This window comes from Salvelinus namaycush, chromosome 16, assembly GCF_016432855.1.
Source record: "Salvelinus namaycush isolate Seneca chromosome 16, SaNama_1.0, whole genome shotgun sequence".
NCBI classification, from domain to species: Eukaryota; Metazoa; Chordata; class Actinopteri; order Salmoniformes; family Salmonidae; genus Salvelinus; species Salvelinus namaycush.
This window is the reverse complement of record NC_052322.1, coordinates 14652034-14672433: the sequence shown is the minus strand read 5'-3', so window position 1 is coordinate 14672433 and position 20400 is coordinate 14652034. Positions and strand designations below refer to the sequence as shown.

The 20400-nt window shown below is 45.3% G+C and overlaps 1 protein-coding gene across 1 annotated transcript; it reads left to right on the top strand.

The window, feature by feature from the left end:
* Positions 1-7195: 7195 nt before the first annotated feature.
* LOC120061039 (calcium-binding and coiled-coil domain-containing protein 1-like) lies at positions 7196-18568 on the top strand. The gene is given in 16 exon segments (XM_039010536.1): positions 7196-7370; positions 8992-9149; positions 9298-9400; positions 11156-11358; positions 11555-11767; positions 12054-12202; positions 12403-12472; positions 12641-12796; positions 13122-13376; positions 13753-13878; positions 14312-14407; positions 14654-14741; positions 14997-15085; positions 15087-15284; positions 15690-15781; positions 16318-18568. Coding segments are annotated over 15 exon segments (1998 nt in total). The 5' UTR covers positions 7196-7370; positions 8992-9017; the 3' UTR covers positions 16346-18568.
* The last annotated feature ends 1832 nt before the right edge of the window (positions 18569-20400 follow it).

Below are 20400 nucleotides of genomic sequence, written 5' to 3'. Positions count from 1 at the left end.
TGTCTGTGTGTCATTGCCAGCGGCATCTCACGTGTGTTTCCCCTCTTCCATCTTCCTCACTTCCAGCTCCGCTCAGGCATGGCCGGTGTCTGATCAGATGGCCGATCAAACACTAATCATTCCCTCACGGCCCATAGTGAAGTAAAGCTGTCATTAATTTTGCGGAATTACATCAAATGTGAGGCATTCTTTATGTGTCTGGGAGGCCGCGGGACAGTTATACGATGTAGGGCTGCTGCGCTAGGCAGATGGGGCAGCTCGGCCGTGCATACTAAATACCCACCCGCCCACTGTCCGTCCATCCCCCACTCCTCTCCTCTCCTCCACCTCCCACTCCCTCCCCTTGTTTTGCTCTCATCTCAGTGGCTCTGTCTATCACTTATCCTGTCCTTTGCTCCTCCTTTCCTCCACCGCCATCCTCCCTCCCTTCCCCTGTTCTGCCCTCCTTTCAGTCACTTACTCTCTCCTATCCTCCTTTCTTTGTCCTCTACCCTTCCAGTGCCTTTGCTCAACTAAATTATTATATAACCCTTATTGGTTACGCCCTGACTCCCCCCCCCCCACTGATTTTTATTATTTAACTGCTGCCCTTGTCTGTCTAAAGCTCTCCATTGTGGAGTCGCCCAGGTTTGAATATGTTCTAAATATTCTGTCATCTAGTCAGTCATCCACTGCTGCTCAAAATACATCAGCTGCAGAAGTAGGCTAAAAAAGGTTGCAAGACCTTTGCAGCTGCTGCATATCTCAAATCCTCAAGATATGCGTAAGCGACCACTGCACTTGATTTGATTTGACGCCTGCCGCTCCCTTTGAGCGAGACAGTCAAGTCACCCAGACTGAGACATGAACTACAGCCTGTAAGTACTTTCTAACGTCTTGAGATACTGTACATCCAACGACCATCTCTTACCAGTCCGGGCCAGCAGTAGACACTAGACAGTGTACTACCAAAATAACATCCCAGTGGTCATGTTGTGATATGTTGGGTTGCTGCAATAAAACAACCAGGATACCCTTGACCAGGTTAGTCTTTATACTGAAAAAAAAGCCAAATCAACACCAGGCAACACTTCTCTACCCGGGCATCCACACAACTTCTCAATATTGATTCTATAAAAAGAAATCAATAAAAAAAGAGTTGGAGAGGGGGTGAAGGCGGAGGAGAGGAAAGGAGGGTGTGGCAAAGAGATAGTGATCACTTACTGTAGCTCTTCTTTGTGTGTTTGTGTGTGTGTGTGTGTGACACCCAACTCCACTCTGTTAAAACCCATCTTAACACTCTTTATAGGCTACTCATACAGTACACTGTATGTCTGCAAACAACGGACTTCTAATGACCACCTTATTTGGATCGTTACAATGTGTTCATATCAAGCGACCAACCCTCTAACGAGTGGGCTGCTGTTGTTCATGTGGAATTAGAAGCAATAGGAGGTAAAAACGATTACAGGTTCTTGTAGGAGTGACGTCACCTGTCAGAAGACAATGAAGTCAGGGGCACCATGTGCTGACATCATTTGAATGTGCCTACTGTGTTTTGTTAAAGTGAAATAACACGCAATAAATGGCAGAGCAAAAGAGGAACGGCGCATTTGCTCATTTTCTTTATATAACATATCAACATTTCCCATCATTCCAGCTGTGAGCTGACAATTTCCAGATCTGACATGCAAGAACAGACTGAGCCAGGCATGGTGAAGGCATCTGGCTAGTGTCTACATCAACTAAGAGTGGAGGCTCTGGAACGTTCACTCAAGAAGGTTTGGTTAAAGTACACTGCCATCTGGTGTCTACTGAAGCAGATTGTACTGGGACCACGTGGCGCCATCACAATTCTTCACCCTTCGCGCAAAGTATGCACTTACACACTTCCCATCATGGATTTACCAACTGTGGAACCCCCTGTAGCATGTGAGCTCTGCCATGTCATACGGCATTTGGATGTAGCTTTTAAATTATCTTGAAAAGTTTATTCAAGTAAGACCTTTTTGGATTCTTGTAAATAACAGAGTTTAGTCTTGTCATCATTTACTGTAGCTTACATATGGACATCATGCATTACCGCATTGCAAATAAACCCTTTTGCACTTGAAGACCGTTTTGCAAGCCTACTTTAGTTTAAAGTTTCACATTTGATTAGTCATATGTACGGGATACACATGGTATACACCGTCCAATGAAATGCTTACTTGCAGGTTCCTTGATGACAATGCAACAACAATAAGAAATAAGAAAAGATAAGAATACGAACATAAAGTAAATGGCTCAGTAGAATAGAATAAACACTTGAGCATAAGTATAATACAGGAAGACACAATTTATAGTCCAATATTCAATCAATAAATCAATCACATTTATTTATAAAGCCCTTGTTACATCAGCCGATGTCACAAAGTGCTATACAGAAACCCAGGAACCTAGGAAGAAACCTAGAGAGGAACCAGGCTCCGAGGGGCGGCCAGTCCTCTTCTGGCTGTGCCGGGTGGAGATTATAACAGTACATGGCCAAGATGTTCAAACGTTCATAGATGACAAGCAGGGTCAAATAGTAATAATCACAGTGGTTGTAGAGGGTGCAAAAGGTCAGCACCTCAAGAGTAAAAATCAGTTGGCTTTTCATAGCCGAGCATTTAGAGTTAGAGACAGCAGGTGAGGTTTAGAGAGAGAGTCGAAAACAGCAGGTCCGGGACAAGGTAGAGCGTCCGGTGAACAGGTCAGGGTTCCATAGCCGCAGGCAAAACAGTTGAAACTGGAGCAGCAGCCCGACCAGGTGGACTGGGGACAGCAAGGAGTCATCAGGCCAGGTAGTCCTGAGTCATGGTCCTAGGGCTCAGGTCCTCCGGGAGGGGAGGGAAAGAGAGAGAAGAAAAGGGAACATACTTAAATTCACACAAGACACCGGATAAGACAGGTGAAATACTCCAGATATAACAGACTGACCCTAGACCCCTGACACATAAACTATTGCAGCATAAATACATGTGTTTTGGGGGGCAAGTGCAGCATAAATACATGTGTTTTGAGGGGCAAGTGTTTAAATTGTGCAGTATTTACCAATCATAATTGGTGCATTCAGAAAGTATTCAGACCCCTTCACTTTTTCCACATTTTGTTGCGTTACAGCCTTACTCTAAAATGTATTAAATCGTTTTTTCCCCACATCAATCTACCCACAATACCCCATAATGACAAAGCAAAAACACATTTTTAGAAATGTTTGCAAATGTATTACAAATAACAGCATTGGCTGTGTGCTTAGGGTCGTTAGAAGGTGAACCTTTGCCCCAGTCTGAAGTCCTGAGCACTCTGGAGCAGATTTTCATTAAGGATCTCTTCATACTTTGATCTGTTCATCTTTCCCTCAATCCTGACTAGTCTCCCAGTTCCTGCTGCTGAAAAACATCCCCACAGCATGATGCTACCACCACCATGTTTCACAGTAGGGATGATATTGGCCAGGTGATAAGCAGTGCCTGGTTTCATCCAGACGTGACGCTTGGCATTCAGGCCAAAGAGTTCAATCTTGGTTCATCATACCAGAGAATCTCTGTTAGGTGCCTTTTGGCAAACTCCAAGCGGGCTGTCATGTGCCTTTTACTGAGGATTTGCTTCCTTCTGGCCACTCTACCATAAAGGCCTGATTGTTGCTGTGCTGCAGAGATGGTTGTCCTTCTCGAAGGTTCTCCAATCTCCACAGAGGAACTCTGGAGCTCTGTCAGAGTGACCATCGGGTTCTTGGTCACCTCCCTGACCAAGGACCTCCTCCCCTAATTTCTCAGTTTGGCCAGGCAGCCAGCTCTATGAAGAGTCTTGGTGGTTCCAAACTTCTTCCACTGTGTTCTTGTGGACCTTCAATGCTGCAGAATTTGTTGATACCTTTCCCCAGATATATGCCTCGACACAATCCTGTCTCGGAGTTCTACGGGGAATTTCTTCGACCTCATGGCTTGGTTTTTGCTCTGACATGCACTGTCAACTGTGGGATCTTATATAGACAGGTGTGTGCCTTTCCAAATCATGTCCAATCAATTGAATTTACCACAGGTGGACTCCAATCAAGTTGTAGAAACATCTCAAGGATGATCACTGGAAACAGGATACACCTGAGCTCAATGTTGAGTCTCATAGCAAAGGGTCTGAATACTTATGTAAATAAGGTATTTCTGTATTTATTTGTAATAAATTTGCAGAAATGTCTAAACACCTGTTTTCACTTCGTCATTATGGGGTATTGTGCTTAGATTGATGAGAAAAAACTATTATTTAATACATTTAGAATAAGGCTGTAATCTAACAAAATGTGGAAAAAGAGAAGGGGTCTGAATACTTTCCGAATGCACTGTATGTCTGTGTGGGTGTGTGTATATCTGTATGGGTGTGTGGGTGAGTGTATATCTGTATGGGTGTGTGGGTGAGTGAGTGCATGTGTGCTAAGGTGAGTAGATCTCCTGGATGTGTGGGACCAGGGTCCCAGTGTTGTACTGGGCCGTCTTCACCCCCCGCTGGAGGGCCTTGTGGCTGTGGACGGAGCAATTCTTGTACCAGACCATGATGCAACCTTTCAGGATGCTCTCGATGGTGCAGCGGTAGTATTTGAAGAGCACCTGGTTGGCATTCCATATTTCTTCAGCCGCCTTAAGAAGTAAAGACGCTGTTGCGCCCTCTTGACAAGAGTGGTGGTGTTGTTAGTTCATGTCAAGTCCTCAGGGGAATTTAAAACGTCTGACTCTCTCTACTGCAGTCCTGTTGATGTGGATCTGCTTCCTGAAGTCAACAATCAACTCTGTTTTGCTGACGTTGAGGGAGAGGTTGTTGTCCTGGCACCAAAATACCAGTTCACTTATCTCCTCCCTATAGGCTAACTCGTTGTTGTTGGCTATCAGGCCTACAACCATGGTGTCGTCCGCAGACTTGATGATGGACTTGGGGTCGTGCAAAGCCACGCAGTCGTGGGTGAACACGGAGTACAGCAGAAGGCTGAGGACACACCTATGGGGGGCCCCTGTGTTAAGAGTCAGTGTTGAGGAGGTGTTGTCGCCAATCCTCACAGCCTGTGGTCTGCCCCTCAGGAAGAACAGTATCCAGTTGCAAAGGGTGGTGTACAAACCCAGAACTCTAAGCTTGGTGTCGAGCATAGAGTGAACAATAGTGTTGAATCAGTGTAGGCTGCTGAGGGGAGGACGGCTGATAATAATGACTGGAACGGAGTGAATGGCATGACATCAAACACAAGGAAACCATGTGTCTGATGTATTTGATCCATTCCATTAATTCTGTTCTAGCCATTACCACGAGACCGTCCTCCCCAATTAAGGTGCCACCAACCTCCTGTGTGTTGAATGCTGAACTGTAGACAATGAACAGCATTCTCACATAGGTGTTCCTCTTGTCCAGATGTGTTATGGCCATGTGAATAGCGATGGAAAGGCCATCCTCCGTGGATCTGATGGAGCGGCAGGCAAATTGGAGAGGGTCCAGTGGAGTGGGATGTCAGCCTCTCGAAGTACTTCATGATGACCGGAGTGAGTGCGGCGGGGCGATAGTCATTTGGGCATGTCACCTTGTTTTTCTTGGGCACTGGGACGAAGGTGGTCTCCTTGAAGCAGGTGGGGACTACAGCCCGGGACTGGATGAAGATGTCCGAGAAGACACCATCCAGCTGGTCAGCTCACACTCTTGAGGACGCGGCCAAGGATACCATCTGGGCCGGCGGCTTTGTGAGTATTCACGCTTTTTAGAGTTTTTCTCATGTCAGCCTTGGAGAGGGAAAGCACCTGGTCGTCCAGAGCAGCGAGAGTCATCCTGGATGGCTTGGTATTGGCTGCCTCGACGTGAGCATACAATGTGTTAAGCTCGTCTGGGGCAGGCTTCGGTGGGTAGCTGGATTTACCTTTGTAGTCTGTGATAGTCTGTAGTCCTTTCCACATGCGAGTCGAACATCAATTCCAGTTTGAGTCTGTATTGTCTTTTTACGTACCTAATGGATTGACGGAGCTCGTATCTGCTTATCATTGTACGTGTTACTTGCCATTTAGTAATCTGAGTTTGTTCTGCTGACATTGAATGCTGCAGTACAGGCTCTCAGCATGGTACGGATTTCTCCGTTCATCCAGGGTTTTTGGTTGGGGTATGTCCGGATTGTTATTGTGGGTACAACATAAAAAACACATTTCCTAAAGAAGCCTGTGACTGACGATGTATATTCCTCAATGTTTATGGATGAGTCCTAGGTGGATGAACCTTTGAACATATTCCAGTCAGTATTGTCAAAACAGTCCTGTAGCATTGAGTCTGCCTCCTCTGTCCAGCACCTCACTATTCTCTGTGTTGGTGGCTCCCTCTTGAGTTGCTGGTTGTAGGTGGGGAGTATACATCTGCCTTGGCTACTCTGGGTGCACTATTTTACAAACATGTATATCTAATATTTATAAACATTTACATAAGCATTATAAACATTAATAAGTAGGCTATGACAGTGTATAAGCAGAATATACTGTCAACACATGTTCACACCAGGGAGAAAGAGAAACAGGGAGAAAGGGAGAGAGACAGAGAGAGAGGGAGAGAGAAATGCTTATTATAGTATGCTAGCACTTCATTCCAAATGGAGTGTTGTCATGTAATACTACCTCTCCTACGTTAGTCATGTTTGTTCATCTGCCAATGTTGGCATGCAAGCCGTGCCCAAGTGTCACTCAGGAGTGAATTAAGACTTCTGTTTTTCCTGGAGATGGGCAAGTAAATCATAGGCTACTCATTTTACAGGACTAAATAAGACCATATTGGGAGCTATGATAGACAGTATTACAGCAATTTGACATTTTGTTGTTGTCGCAAATGCAATGCATTACCGTTGCTTTCATCAAAAGCAATTCATATTAAACCTGATGAGTTGTTTTTCGCTGCGCATCGATGACGTCGCGCTTTATAATAGGACCGTTTATATTAAGGCCATGACATGACCAATGAGAGTGCGTGCGTAATGCAATCGGCGAGAAAAGAATATGAACCAGCCATGGACGCGGAAAATCATCAAATTACAGAACGCGATTTCCCGTATCCGACCTTCGAGCGTCTCCTCTGTGTTCGGGGGTTGTAGTTTTCATCCTATAATTTCTAGCTTCAGATCTGTGCTTCATCCAGCTATAAAGAACAACAGTTCCCACAATTCAGCAAAACCCACCACTACTGTGATGCGTGTGTTTTTGTTATTGTTGTAGGTTAGTGGAACAGCTGAGAGCGAAGAGACATCGTTGTGCATCTTTAAAAAACGTTGAATCGTTTTCTGACACGGATGAACTTTGTCTGCCTTTAATCTAAATAGGGACGGCTCAATTGGACAATCTGCAGAGCAAACAGACCAGAATAAGGTGAGTCTCAGTCAAATAAACTCTGACGATCTGTATCTGCGTAGAGTTCTCCCTATGCAGAAACTAACACAAAGGAAAACGAGCAAATTGTCCTATTTGGTATAGGTATTTGTTGATGGTGCATACCTTTTCTTTAAATACATTACACTACGGTGAGATCGGTTAACGGTCCCGATGGTCCTGATTATTGGCTTTTGCGCAACAAGGGAGTCGCGCACTGGATAGCACACAACGTGGGTTTCTTTTTCCACTGGAGTCTATTATTGCGCACACTGGAGACTGCAGCTGCTAGGCTAGTGGGCCTTGTCTTGACACGAATCTCGTGCGGTGTAATTTGAACATTCTTTTTTTGACGTTTAGAGGTATTTTAGTTATATAATAGAATAAGTCGTTTATTACCACAGATTGTATTGTTTGTGGGCTTTTGCTCATTTCTAACAAAATAAACAGAACACGAATTAATGCTCGTGTCAAGTGGACTAACGGCTGCAAGTTGTGTGTGTTGTGCTTATTAATGCGTTATACATGGTTTATGAACGTGTTATTACCTCATACACTTTCTCAAGAGTTCTCACTATTCACACTTTTGTAATCTCAGTAATATGGAGCATATGTTAGCCAAATATGTTAGATATAGGCCTAATGCGCCATGCAATTGTTTAATACAATGCTCTTAATTTAGTTAGAGGTTGCATTGTATTACAAGGATTTAGACTGACACCTGTCATCATTTATCCCTGCCAGTACAATAGTGAAAGATATCAAATGTATATTTTGTTGGCTACTGTGTCAATGCCTGGATACTAGTCCCATGTGGCTGTTGATTTTTAAACAAGAAGTGAACCTTAGGCCTATATGTATGTCGACACGTGATTAGAGTGGGCAGGGAGCTTGTGGACTAGTATCCGAAAGGTTGCCAGATCGAATCCCTGAACTGACAAGGTAAAAATCTGTCGTTTTGCCCCTGAGCAAGGCAGTTAACCTGCTGTTCCTAGGCCGTAATTGTAAATAAGAATTTGTTCTTAACTGACTTGCCTAGTTAAATAAAGGTAAAATAAAAATAGAGTGGTGTACAATAACAACAAGGCAATGTCTGTAATAAATAGTCTCAGTGTTGTTTTCATGTAGTGTGTGAATTAGTGGTCATGTATTATGGGCTTAACTGTCATCTAGATTGTACTAGCCCAGGGGGGTGGGGGTGCCCTTCCCCCATGCTTTTCTGTGCCCTCCATATGGTCACTGAGAGGAGATCATCTTTCACTGAACAAACACTCCCCACACTCTTTCTCTTTCACTCTTTCTCTTGCTCTCAGCAGTTTGTTTCACAGCAGTCACCTCTCACCTACTTCTCCATATGCTCATCTGAACAGGTCCTTGGGCACATTAGTCAAATACTTTAAAATAGTTGAAGTTGTTTGAGGTGTGCTTGATTTAACTTCAAGTGTATCATTTGGTGACTACTCTATTGGTTCTGTTGTACCAAACAACACAATCAAATGTATTTGAAAGTGTTTGAAACACAGGTCTCAAGTTTGCTGTCTACCTGGGATTATTATAGCTGTTGTCAAATGAAATGTTGTAACATACATATTTTTTCTCTGTCACACCTGTATCCCCACAGGTACTCACCAGTGTTATTGTGTTGCCATGGAGAAGGCTTGGAGGGTGGAGTTTAGGAACGTGGGTAGTAGCTACTTCCCTCAGAGCCGCGTGGAGTGCCACTACAGTATCAGCTCACAACATACCTGGGCCAGCCATGACTGGGTCGGACTCTTCAAGGTATAAGGTTAACCTGATAAATGAGTAAAACCCACCCCGAGGAGTGGAAATCAAGTGAAATGCACAACTGTTTTTTAAAATTAATATATTCATATTTTTGTGTTTTTTTATGTCTCCCTGTCTCTCTCCCCTTGTCTGACTCTCTCAGGTGGGATGGTTGTCAGTAAAGGACTACCACACCTTTGGTTGGGCCCTGGCCCCAGAAGGCTACCAGGAGGGCACAGATGTCAACTGCTGTGTTAACTTCCAGGGTACTAGTCCCTCACCTTTGAACCCTCCCTCTATTTCATACAAAGTGTGCCAACCCTCCCTCTATTTCATACAAAGTGTGCCTGGTCAACATTCACACTGTTCAGAAAGTAGTGTACACACATTCATTATTCTTCTTTTTCATTTAACCTTTATTTAACTGGGCAAGCCAGTTAAGAACAAATTCATATTTACAATGACAGCCCACCAGGGAACAGTGGGTTAACTGACTTGTTCAGGGGCAGAATGACATATTTTTACCTTGTCAGCTCAGGGATTCAATCCAGCAACCTTTTTGGTTACTGGCCCAATGCTCTAACCACTAGGCTACCTGCCACCCCAAGTTCATTAACTTAACTTGCAGGGTCATCAAATAAAGATAGATATCCACACTCACTAAAAGTGTGAGACCATTCAACAGTCTGCTGGTATCTGTCTTTATTTCACAACATTCATACTCTGCCAAGGTCTGTAAGGAAACGCTCCAACTTTGGATTGGTCACACAGTAAATTGAATTACCCTGTTGAAGGGTACTATAGGCTCGTGACTGATATTTAAAGCAGAGACAGGACTCAATAAGTTACATAGTGTTACAGAGAGGAGACGATCAGATTGTTTCTCTCTCTCGCTCTCTCTCCCCCTGCTCTCTCCCTCTCTCTCTCGGTTTGAATTTAAATCAGTCTTTGTTCGGCTCTGATTGAATTCCTTTAAGAAGTAGAAGGTTGAGTAATGAGGATGAGAGAGACAATGGTACAAAGACCAGACCAGACTGAATAACCAACCATACATTACACTAAGGCAGTCAGGACTGAATAGAGAGCACAGAGTGAAAAGCGTCCTTTTAACATTACAGCACAGTAGCTTGCAGACTTTATACTGCGTATAAAGTGTCCTCCGTCCTCTCAGTGACAGTGCTAGCTGAGGTGACTACAGATAGCCACCGAAAGCCAGGCAGAGCAGAGCAGCTGTGTCATTGAGTTGTGTCAGGGAGATGAACAGCTATCATTGACACTGTCATTTATCATCTGTGGTGAGGACTGAGGAGACAGACTAAATGCAGAAGCCAGGCGTCTGATGTAGTCAAAGCACATTCAGGATTATGCCCACTTGTCACAGAGGAGGTTGGTTATCTATAGTGTATGCAGGGGTGGAAAAAGTACCCAACAGTCGTACTTGAGTAAAAGTAAAGATACCTTAATTGAAAATGACTCAAGTAAAAGGGAAAGTCACCCAGTAAGATACTACTTGAGTAAAAGTATTTGGTAAAAAAAATATACTGAAGAATCAAAAGTAAAAGTATCAATAATTTCAAATTCCTTATATTAAGCAAACCAGACGGCACAATTTTCTTGTGCAAACGGACTTATTGAGTCTGCTAGATCAGAGGCAGTAGGGATGAACAGGGATGTTCTCTTGTTAAGTGTGTGAATTTGACAATTTTTCTGTCCTGCTAAACATTCAAAATGTAATGAGTACTTTTGGGTGTCAGGGAAAATGTACATTATTTTTTTAAGTAATGTATTAAAGTAAAAGTTGCAAAAAAAATATAGATAGTAAAGTAAAGTACAGATACCCCAAAAACTACTTAAATAGTACTTTAAAGTATTTTTACCTAAGTACTTTACACCACTGTGTACATGTCATCATAACTGAAATCATGGTCATAAATACATTTTTAGCAGTATAAGCATGTATACATCTAGATCAATAATCCATTGACCATTTCACTCTCCCACTCCCTTCCTCCCTCTTGCAGCCTCCTATCTGCCCAAGTCCAGTTCCCAGCAGTACCAGTTTGTGTACGTCGATGGGAAGGGAGAGGTGTGCTCTACCAGCTCCCAGTTTACCTTCAGCGCCCCTAAGCCTTTGGAGGACCTGGTCACCCTGGAGGAAGGAGCCCACGGAGAGGAGGGGGGGACCGACATGCTTCTGGTCGTACCCAGGGCCGAGCTACTGCAGGTGGGCATAAGGGAGTGCAGGTGCGAGAGAGAGAGTACTGTAGAGGGATGTCCATATCCTCTTTCAGTTATAGAGAGGGTGAATGAACGTTGATGAAATGAATAGGCAGAGGTGAGAATCAATAGTCAATTACAAAGAGATAGAGGATGGAAATGGATCATCTTTTAGGCACGTAATGTTTTCTCTCTCCCTCCAGAGTCGCCTGCAAGAGTGTCTTCGGGAGCGAGCCGAGCTGCTCCATGCACGGGAGGCAGCCGAGAGGATGAAGGAGAGAGAGAGGGAGAAGTACAGGAGGGCAAGAGAGGCGTGGGACAGAGGGTGTGAGGAGCTGGAGAGGAACATCGCGGACCTGAAGGAAGAGCTGCGAGAAAGCAGAGACAGGATGGAAGAGATGGAGAGGAGGCAGGAGGTACAGTAACATTACAAGACAGGATTAATGTCTGTGCCGAGGGGATTTGATCATGTCCAAGTAGCCCCAGTGTCTGGTCATGAGCACTTATCTTTGTAAAAATGCGATTTGACGTAGAACGACAAGATCACAACCCCAGATGTACATTCTCCTGTTATGTTACATGTCAAAACGGGAGCAGTTCATTTACAGATCAAATGTGCTTCAGCATCTACAAAGGAGTCTCAGGATACTGTACATGCTCTGTATAGAATGTAGATTCTCTCTCTCTCCCTCCCCATCACAGGAGGTGGAGGCATCAGGGGAGGCCTTGGCTCAAGAGAAGAGTTCCATACTGACTATGAAAGCAGCCAGCGAACAGCGAATCAGAGAGCTGGAGGATGACATTAAAGCCCTGGCACTGAAGGCTTTGGAACGAGAGACTGAGCTGGAGCGGTCAGAGACGTTCTCTATCTCCCTGGAACTCAACCTCTCGCTTTGATCTCTCTCTTTCTATCCTTTATCTCCCTCAATCTCTCTCTTTGATCTCTCTCTTTCCATCCTCTTATCTACCTCAATCTCTCTCTTTGTCCATCGGCGTGCCTGTTTATCTTGCGCTGTTCTCTGGTTAATGCTAACCCCGTCTCTGTGTGTAGGATGAAGGAGAGGGCCAAGAAGCAAGCAGTTCAAAGGAGGGAGGAGGAGAAAGAGAGGAAAGTTCTGCAGGTACTATAATGGCTTGGATTTATTTAGTGCTTTTTCCAGGTGTGTTTCACTACCAACATGTAGCATCCTACCTGGGTGAAGCACAGCAGCCATTTTGGGGCCGAACACTAACCACCCATCATGTCTGATCCCAAACTTCCTCTTCCTACATTCATGTGTCTTCCTCAGCTCAAGCTGGAGCAGACCGAGGGGGAGCTGCGCAGTCTGTCTGCTGAGTTCCAGGGTCTGAGGAGCTCCCTGGCCCAGAGAGACACACACGCCCTACAGCTACGGGACACCATCACCACCCTCACATACAGGCTGAGTATGGCACAGCGGAAAGAGGTGAGGCTGGCACCACCCACAGAGGGTAGTTCATAAAAGGATGTAGGGGTTTGAACAAAACACAATGCAACAGGAAAATGGCAGTACCCACTGCGGTCCCTCGTTCTCACCCATCATCGTCTAACCATGCTATTGAGGTTATTTTAGCGACCATGGCAAACTTTGCTGGCTGGAGAAATATGGATGGGCGGTTAGAGAGGGAGTGGCAGGGTTGGTCAAAGACAATGTGACAGGAAAGTTCCAATGTCCCGTGGCCTCAGCGGTCATCTGACAAAAACCATGTTATTGTTGCTGAACTATCATCTCCTCTTGTCTTTCCTATCAGGCGGAGAGCGAGGTCGCCCTGGCTGAGATGCGGGGCCTGCGGGAGCGTCTGGGGGCCAGCGAGCGTTGTGCTGAGGGCCTGAAGGGAGAGCTGTGTGCCCTGGTGGCTCAGAGGGACCAGGGCCAGACAGAACTGCACCAGGCCAGGCTCCAGGCGGCACAGCTCACCCTGCAGCTAGCCGACGCCAGCCTGGCCCTGAGGGAGGGCAGAGCACACTGGGCCCTGGAGAGACAGAGCCTGCAGTGCAGCACTGAGGTAATGACAAGGATCATCGTGTGGATGGACTTAATCACATGAATTGGATTACTCAAGTAGTCAAAGCGTTTTACAATGATAGTGACTCTCCATTGAGGTAGGCCAACCTCTACAGAACCCTCACTGACAACTGTACCGCACTAATATACACAACACAGATTTGAACTAGAGATTGCATTACTATGCTGGAAATTATGCTTGTGCAAGGTCTCATCTTTCTGTTCCACTATATGCGATAGTTGCAACCACTAGGAAAGCCTCACGTCTTCTCGATACAGAATTTCTCAGTATCTCCTGTTGAACTTTGAATTCAAGTTTCAGAATGTCCCAGCAGCATGACTTGTGTTAAACGGTGTGTGTGTCTCCCCCATGGCAGAAGGCCAGAGAGCGTCTGGAGAAGCTAAATGGAGAGACGCAGCGGATAGAGAAGAAGCTTCAGGAGGAGAGGATGGAGAGAGAGAAGGTGGAAGTGGAGCTGGGAAGAGAGAAGGACTGTAACCGGGTAAAAACTAACACCTACTGTACCACAGACCATAGGCTACATGCAAAGCAACATTTCAAGCTATTAATAGATACAAAAAACAAAATCAACTCTCTACACAAGCTCATGGCTCGGCTCAGGATGCTGACATTCCATGTGTCGTGCTATACAGTATTGAAAACCACTCAGCCTTGTTGGTCCTGTATGGCTCAGTTGGTAAAGCATGGCACTTGCAATCCCATGGTTTTGGGGTTCAATTGCCGAGGCCACCCTTACGTAAAATGTATGAACGCATGACTGTAAGTCGCTTTGGATAAAAGCGTTAAATGAGACATGTTTTTGTCAACATGCTGGGTCATGTTCGCTCGTCTCTTTAATTGCCTGTGCTGTGCTGCTGGTTAGGCTGTGTATATATAAGTGTGTGACTCCTTCTTTTGATGACTGCCCCCTGCAGGTGCAGCTGGGTGAGACATGCAGGGAGCTCCAGGAGCTGAAGGCCAGTCTGAGGGTGGCCCAGAAGGAGAAGGAACAGCTGCTGCTGGAGCAACAGGCAAGACCCCCACCTTTGTACCTCCATCTCTTCAACCACCATTCCCCCTCTCCCAGTCTCCACATACAGACACATTTCTAAATCAACTGCCAACCCCTGCCCACTTCGGAGACTTAAGATAGATTTCTATACATGTCAAGAGGTGTAGAGGCCCGGGGTCCATTTGGTGATGAGCCTTAGTTGTCTTGGGATAACACTTGTCTATGTGTAAACGAGTCTCTGACGGCCCTGCTCTGCTCTGTACAGGACCTGATGGAGTACATGGGTCAGGTGGAACAGAGGAGGGAGGCTTTGGCAGAGGCCACGTGGAGCGCTGCGGTGTTCGCCTCCACCAGTGAGTGGAGGAACCCACCTAACACCGTGGAGACACCCTAGCACTGAGAGACATGTACAACAATGCTCATTTGATCTGTGGGCTGTCCCAACAAGATATTCTAGTTCTACACTGACTTGGATCTCAGATTACTTGAACCAATCACGAGATAAGTGGAGACGAGAGCCAGGAGCTTTTCCCAGTCAGGGAGAACTCCTGGCCCTGCTCTGACGATCTCTTACCACTGTTGTTTTCTACTCTGTGTGTGTCTGACAGGCCTCCGTGACAGTCCTCTGTCTGACTCTGAGGATGAGAACCCTGAGGCCCTGCAGCCCTCCCGCCAACACTCCAGGCAGCCCCCCCCCCTCCTCCCGCCCCCTGGCCCACTACAGCCTGTGTGACCCCCAGGCCCAGCCTGACTCCCTGCTCCCCTCCACCCCCCCTTCCTCCCCCAGAGACATGTCCCGGTCCCTGTCCCGAGGGGGCGTCGTCATCAGCCAGCCCGCTCCCCTGTTGTTGCCCAGGCAGTCGGGCGGAGACACCCTAACACACAGCTCTGAGTCGGTAAGAGACGGTATCAGATGCTCTTACACATGCACGTGCACATGCGCGCACACACACACACACACACACACACACACACACACACACACACACACACACACACACACACACACACACACACACACACACACACGACTAATTCTTGTACAATTAGCCAGGCTGTTTCCTTAGCTGATCACATGCAGCTATCTCCAGTGCTTCTGTCTGCGGCTCATTTAACTGTCACCGATAAACTGTATATCTCAGAAAGGCACTTAGAGAGCTGCCTGTGCAGTGGCTTATTTCCCTATTATGGCCTTATTGCTAGGTTATTACATGTGTATGCCTCACCACTCACTTTAACTTTCTCTCTTTCTGTCTCCCCCCCCCCCCCCCCCCTCTCTCTCTGTGTGTGTGTGTGTGCAGGAGGAGGAGGGTAACACCGACCAGTGCGGAGGACACAGCTCTGGAGAGGAGACAGCCCTGCTGCTGCCTGAGACCACAGACACAGTCCTCAGGTATCATGCAAGCACACACACACTTGCGTGCCCACACACACACACACACACACTCTCATGCAGTACATGCACTGCAGCTTCACACACCCACACACAGAGGGCTGTTTTTTTATGATGACAGGCTGAGTATGGCTCTCAGAGATTGACGTTTTGAATATCGGGTCGTAAAAGAAGTTGAGTGTGGAGAGGAGGAGAAAGGGAGCGTGTACGACGGAGGCAGCGTGAGGGAGGGAAGAGGGCAGTGAGGGAGAAGGAGGGGAGAGATGGGAGGACAAGGGGACAGGTAAGTTGACAGCTGGCTATAGCAATGATTTAGCTACAGGCTAGTACTGGAGTCACAGGCCAATTTTCAGCATCATTAAAGCACTCTCTCTCCCACTCTTTCACTCTCTATTTCTTCCTCCCTCCTTCTCGTATGTGTTCCTTTTCTACAGTTCTGCTGTACCGTGACTCCACTACAAATGTAATTGGGACGATAAAGGTCTTGATTGATTATTGATTTTGATTGATCGTTCACACCCTTCCCTCTCTTCCAGTGACCTGGCTAATACCTCTCAGTGGTAGAGAGCGGAGATACAGGACCAAGTCAACAACATCACTGTCAGTGTGTTCTTTACTTTTAATTCAGTATTCAGCGCACAAGCACACACACACACTACAACTCACCTCTCCTCTGACAAACGATGTTAATATGCAATTTGCTTCTACATTTTCTATGAACTTCTTCTTTGATGTGTGACTTCTAGGCTGTTCTGCTGCACCTGTACATAACATGGTCCTAAGAATGACATAATGCCTGTCATAACAGGTCGTGACAGCTCAAATCATAGTTACGACCTCTCGTGTCCGTTCTAAAGCGTGAAACGTTTAACATTTAAGTCTTAGTTAGATGTTTAATAGTTCATGTTCCATAGCAGGGTTATTTCAGTTGCAGGAGGAGTGATGTTGGGAGCTTTATGACCGGTGTTATGTCATTTTTATGATGCCGTTATTATGAGGCATCATGACAGCCACTGTAATTAAGATATTTTGAGTGAATGTATCTGTCTCCTTTTAAAGTCTAAGAGTTGATTTGAACACTTCCGTCGGCGCGACAACTTGAAACACTTCCGACTACTGTAATAATAGTCATTAAAACGTACTTAGACTTTGTTCGAAGAATCATTGTAAAGTACAGATACATATAATGTTTTTCCTCCTTATATTCAAACCTGAGATGTTATTAAATAAGCATTTTCTGTTATTCATTATTAGACATTTAAATTCTTGCTTCATTAGAGCTGTTGTAGTACTAGTTGAAAGGACACTCAAAGATAGAGATGCGTCCAACATGGGGAAGAACTGTTGAAAACCCTTCTGAAAAGGGTGGAAGTTTGAGTTGAGTGGGAGGGCAGGTTGAATGTTGACTGGAAGAGACATTTCTGAAAGGTGGTTGCTACTAATTAGGGCAAGAGGAATGACATTTTGATGTTCTCTCATGTTTTATTGTTGCACAATATATTTTACTTCCAATATTCTATCCTCCGCAACATAAAGCTTTTGCTCCTGCATGCTGGTAGCTGTAGAGCCACTGCAATACTTTCATACATGATACCAGATTTCAATCGTAAAGCAGTGTGTTGTTTTAAAGCAAGAATAATATGTCTTTAGAAGTCCCAGAAGATCATTAGTAATGCACTAGATTCACTGTACGTGGTATACAGAAAGTATCTGCTTCAGAGGGAAGAAGCCATTCTAAATTTGTACCTAAAAGAACAAATTGGTAAACGAAGGAATTTCATCATAACATAATCAAATTTATGGATACTGACGTTGCAGTACTTGTTGGGGGTGTTGTTCTTATAGCTCATGGAAGACTGGCCTGGAATAGATTACTACTGGGTCAATAAATACATTTTTCATGATTTTCTACCAATACTCAGCTTGTGTTATATCATAATGAAATTATATCCAGTTTTAGTTTAAGCTACAGAGTTGATATGTGTAATAAGAAGAAAATACTAAAGCTAGGGTTTAAAAGCTTGCTAATGAAGAATAATGCGCCAGGGACAACTTTGCTTGGTCGACATGTAATTGGTTGCACTTGCACCTGTTATTTTGCTACAGGAGATGTTTTTGGGAACGAAACGTTGATTTTCATTTCACACAGTGATGCTCGTCATTAATCCTGTCTATGTTACGTCGTCTATCATCATTATCATAATCATTACCACCGTGTGTTGTATTTCCTCTTTTTTTCATACTCATTTCTTTTTCTTTCCCTGATTTTCTGTCTGAAGGTCAATTTAACTGTATTATCTATCACGACTGTGTGGTAAGGTTTGAAGAGTTAGTCCAAAGGGTAGAGGTATTGGTGCCACTATATAGGACAACAGTTTGTTCACACATGGGTTGTAGCCATAGTGAAAGTCTGTAACCTGTTGAGCTATACCGGTAGTGTAGTTTAGTACTACAAATCTGTTTGCTACCCTGGGTGGGTGATTTTGACATCCTGGTATGTGCACCAAAAGTTCCGTAGCACTGAGATCTATGGTTTTGTAGTCGTCATTCTAGATTTCTGTGGGAAGTTCTATGTCTATGTCTACTGTGAGCTACGTGGGTGTATAGTGTAACTTCTATTCAGGACAGCTACCTACTCTCATTGCAATAAGGCTCCAGTGGTTTTCTGGTGTGTATGTTTGTTTGTTGAGGTCATCTTACTTATATAAAGTTGTTATTGGTAATACTATATACTGTCTGTTCGTGTGGGTGGGTTTCTGTAATAAAATAAACATGTATGTGTATCAATTGTGTGTGATGTGTCTGTCTTTTGATGAAAGATAAATGTTTTTTCCAAAAATTCTGCCGCTTCCTTCGGGGCGTGACATTTCTGATGCTAATTTGCTAGTTACACGTGTCTCATCTTTACTTCTGCATTCTGTTCTTACCCTCCTGCTCCTCTTTACCTGCAGTTCTCTCTCCTTCCACCCCTCCCTCGCTTCCCCCCCCCATCACTCCACTCCCCCCATTTCAAGTCTAGGGTGACGGTAGCTAATTATAAAATCAATGATGCCAGGCTGGCTGGTTTACGGCCTGCTCTAAAACCTTAACTGGGAAATCACTGGTGGATTAATGCCTCCCTCACTCTTTATCGCTTTTAATTAGAAATGTAAAAGATATGAAGAGCCAGAGGCTAGAACACATCTCCTATAAGATAGGGCCAAATGGTACCCTATTCCCTATGTAGTGCACTACTTTTGACCAGGCCTCTAGGGAATGGAGTGCAATTTGGGACGTACCCCCACATCTCCTATATGACCTCTGCCAACCTAGCCTGTCGGCCCCTTTTTTCTTTTCCTCTGCTCTCCCCTTTCTTGTTAATTTCTTTTCCCCCATTGTATCCCCCACATTCCTTCTAGCAGACCCTCCTCAGTCTGGTATATGGTACCTTCGTTTGTTGAAGAGCTACTTGCCAACTCTTAGTGTTGTCCTCTAACCAAATCAGTTCCCTCCTAGCAGCAAAGGGCTCTGGCCCCCTCCCCTCCTCTTCCCCATCCCTCCTCCTCTCTCTCGATCTTTCTCCCGGTCTGTCTGTCTGTTAAATTTATGATCTCTACATCTTCAAATGTTTCTCACCTTCTCCTAACCTTCCCTCCTCACTTTTTCCCCCTTTTGATTGCTCCCTACCCACTCTGCATCCGCTGCGTGTGTAATGTAACGAAAGGATGCCGATCATGTCCCCATCTCCTTCCCCCGGGCTAGCCGTGATAGGCTACAGTCTTTCCCATAATCACCCCATCCCCTCCTAGCATATGACATGTCCCTTACCACCCTTTTACTATGGCTCCAGGACGTCCTCATAGCCCCTGAATGTTTTATCACACACTCTGATCTGACTCTCATTCCTTCTAGCTAGTCTTGTCTGGTGATGTAGACAGCGCTACCAGTGTTCTGTCCTCCCAGACCGGTGTTGCAGACTCACTACCAGTGTTCTGTCCTCCCAGACCGGTGTTGCAGACAGCACTACCAGTGTTCTGTCCTCCCAGACCGGTGTTGCAAGGCATGACGACGATAGAAGAGTTGGCTACAGAACGGGACCAGCCTACTCTCGGAGAAGGCTGGTAGCCACTAGCCACGTCATCTAACTCACCAAGCAAGCACGTCTAGAAATCAATGCAAATTGCCCATGTTCAGCACAAGCAAACCCAGTTCTTGGTTTACTCTATTCAGGCCAGTTCCTGTATGGTTCATGAAGGATGATTCATTATTGATTCTCTACCAGGATTTCTGAGTAATCAGTATGCTCTCCTAGTAATAGAACGAAGCTGCTATTCCCGTCCTGGGGTGGACTAGACCTGTATGCGGCTTTCTCCCTTCTGGCGATCCTTGTCGCTTCTATTCACCCGTTCTTCTTACTTTTCACTTGTATACTTCCTTGTAACCTTGTAGTTGCTTTGCGCCATTAATAACCTGGAGAGGATATCTGCTCCAACCATCGATTGACTAATCATCGCTAGTATAATTGGAAAGGTGGTCGATGAAACCCCCAAAATACCACCCTGCCTCTTTAAATCCCCTACTACCCCAACACTCCTACCCATTACCCCGGGGTTCCCATAGCAACGTGTTATTGGGGTTGA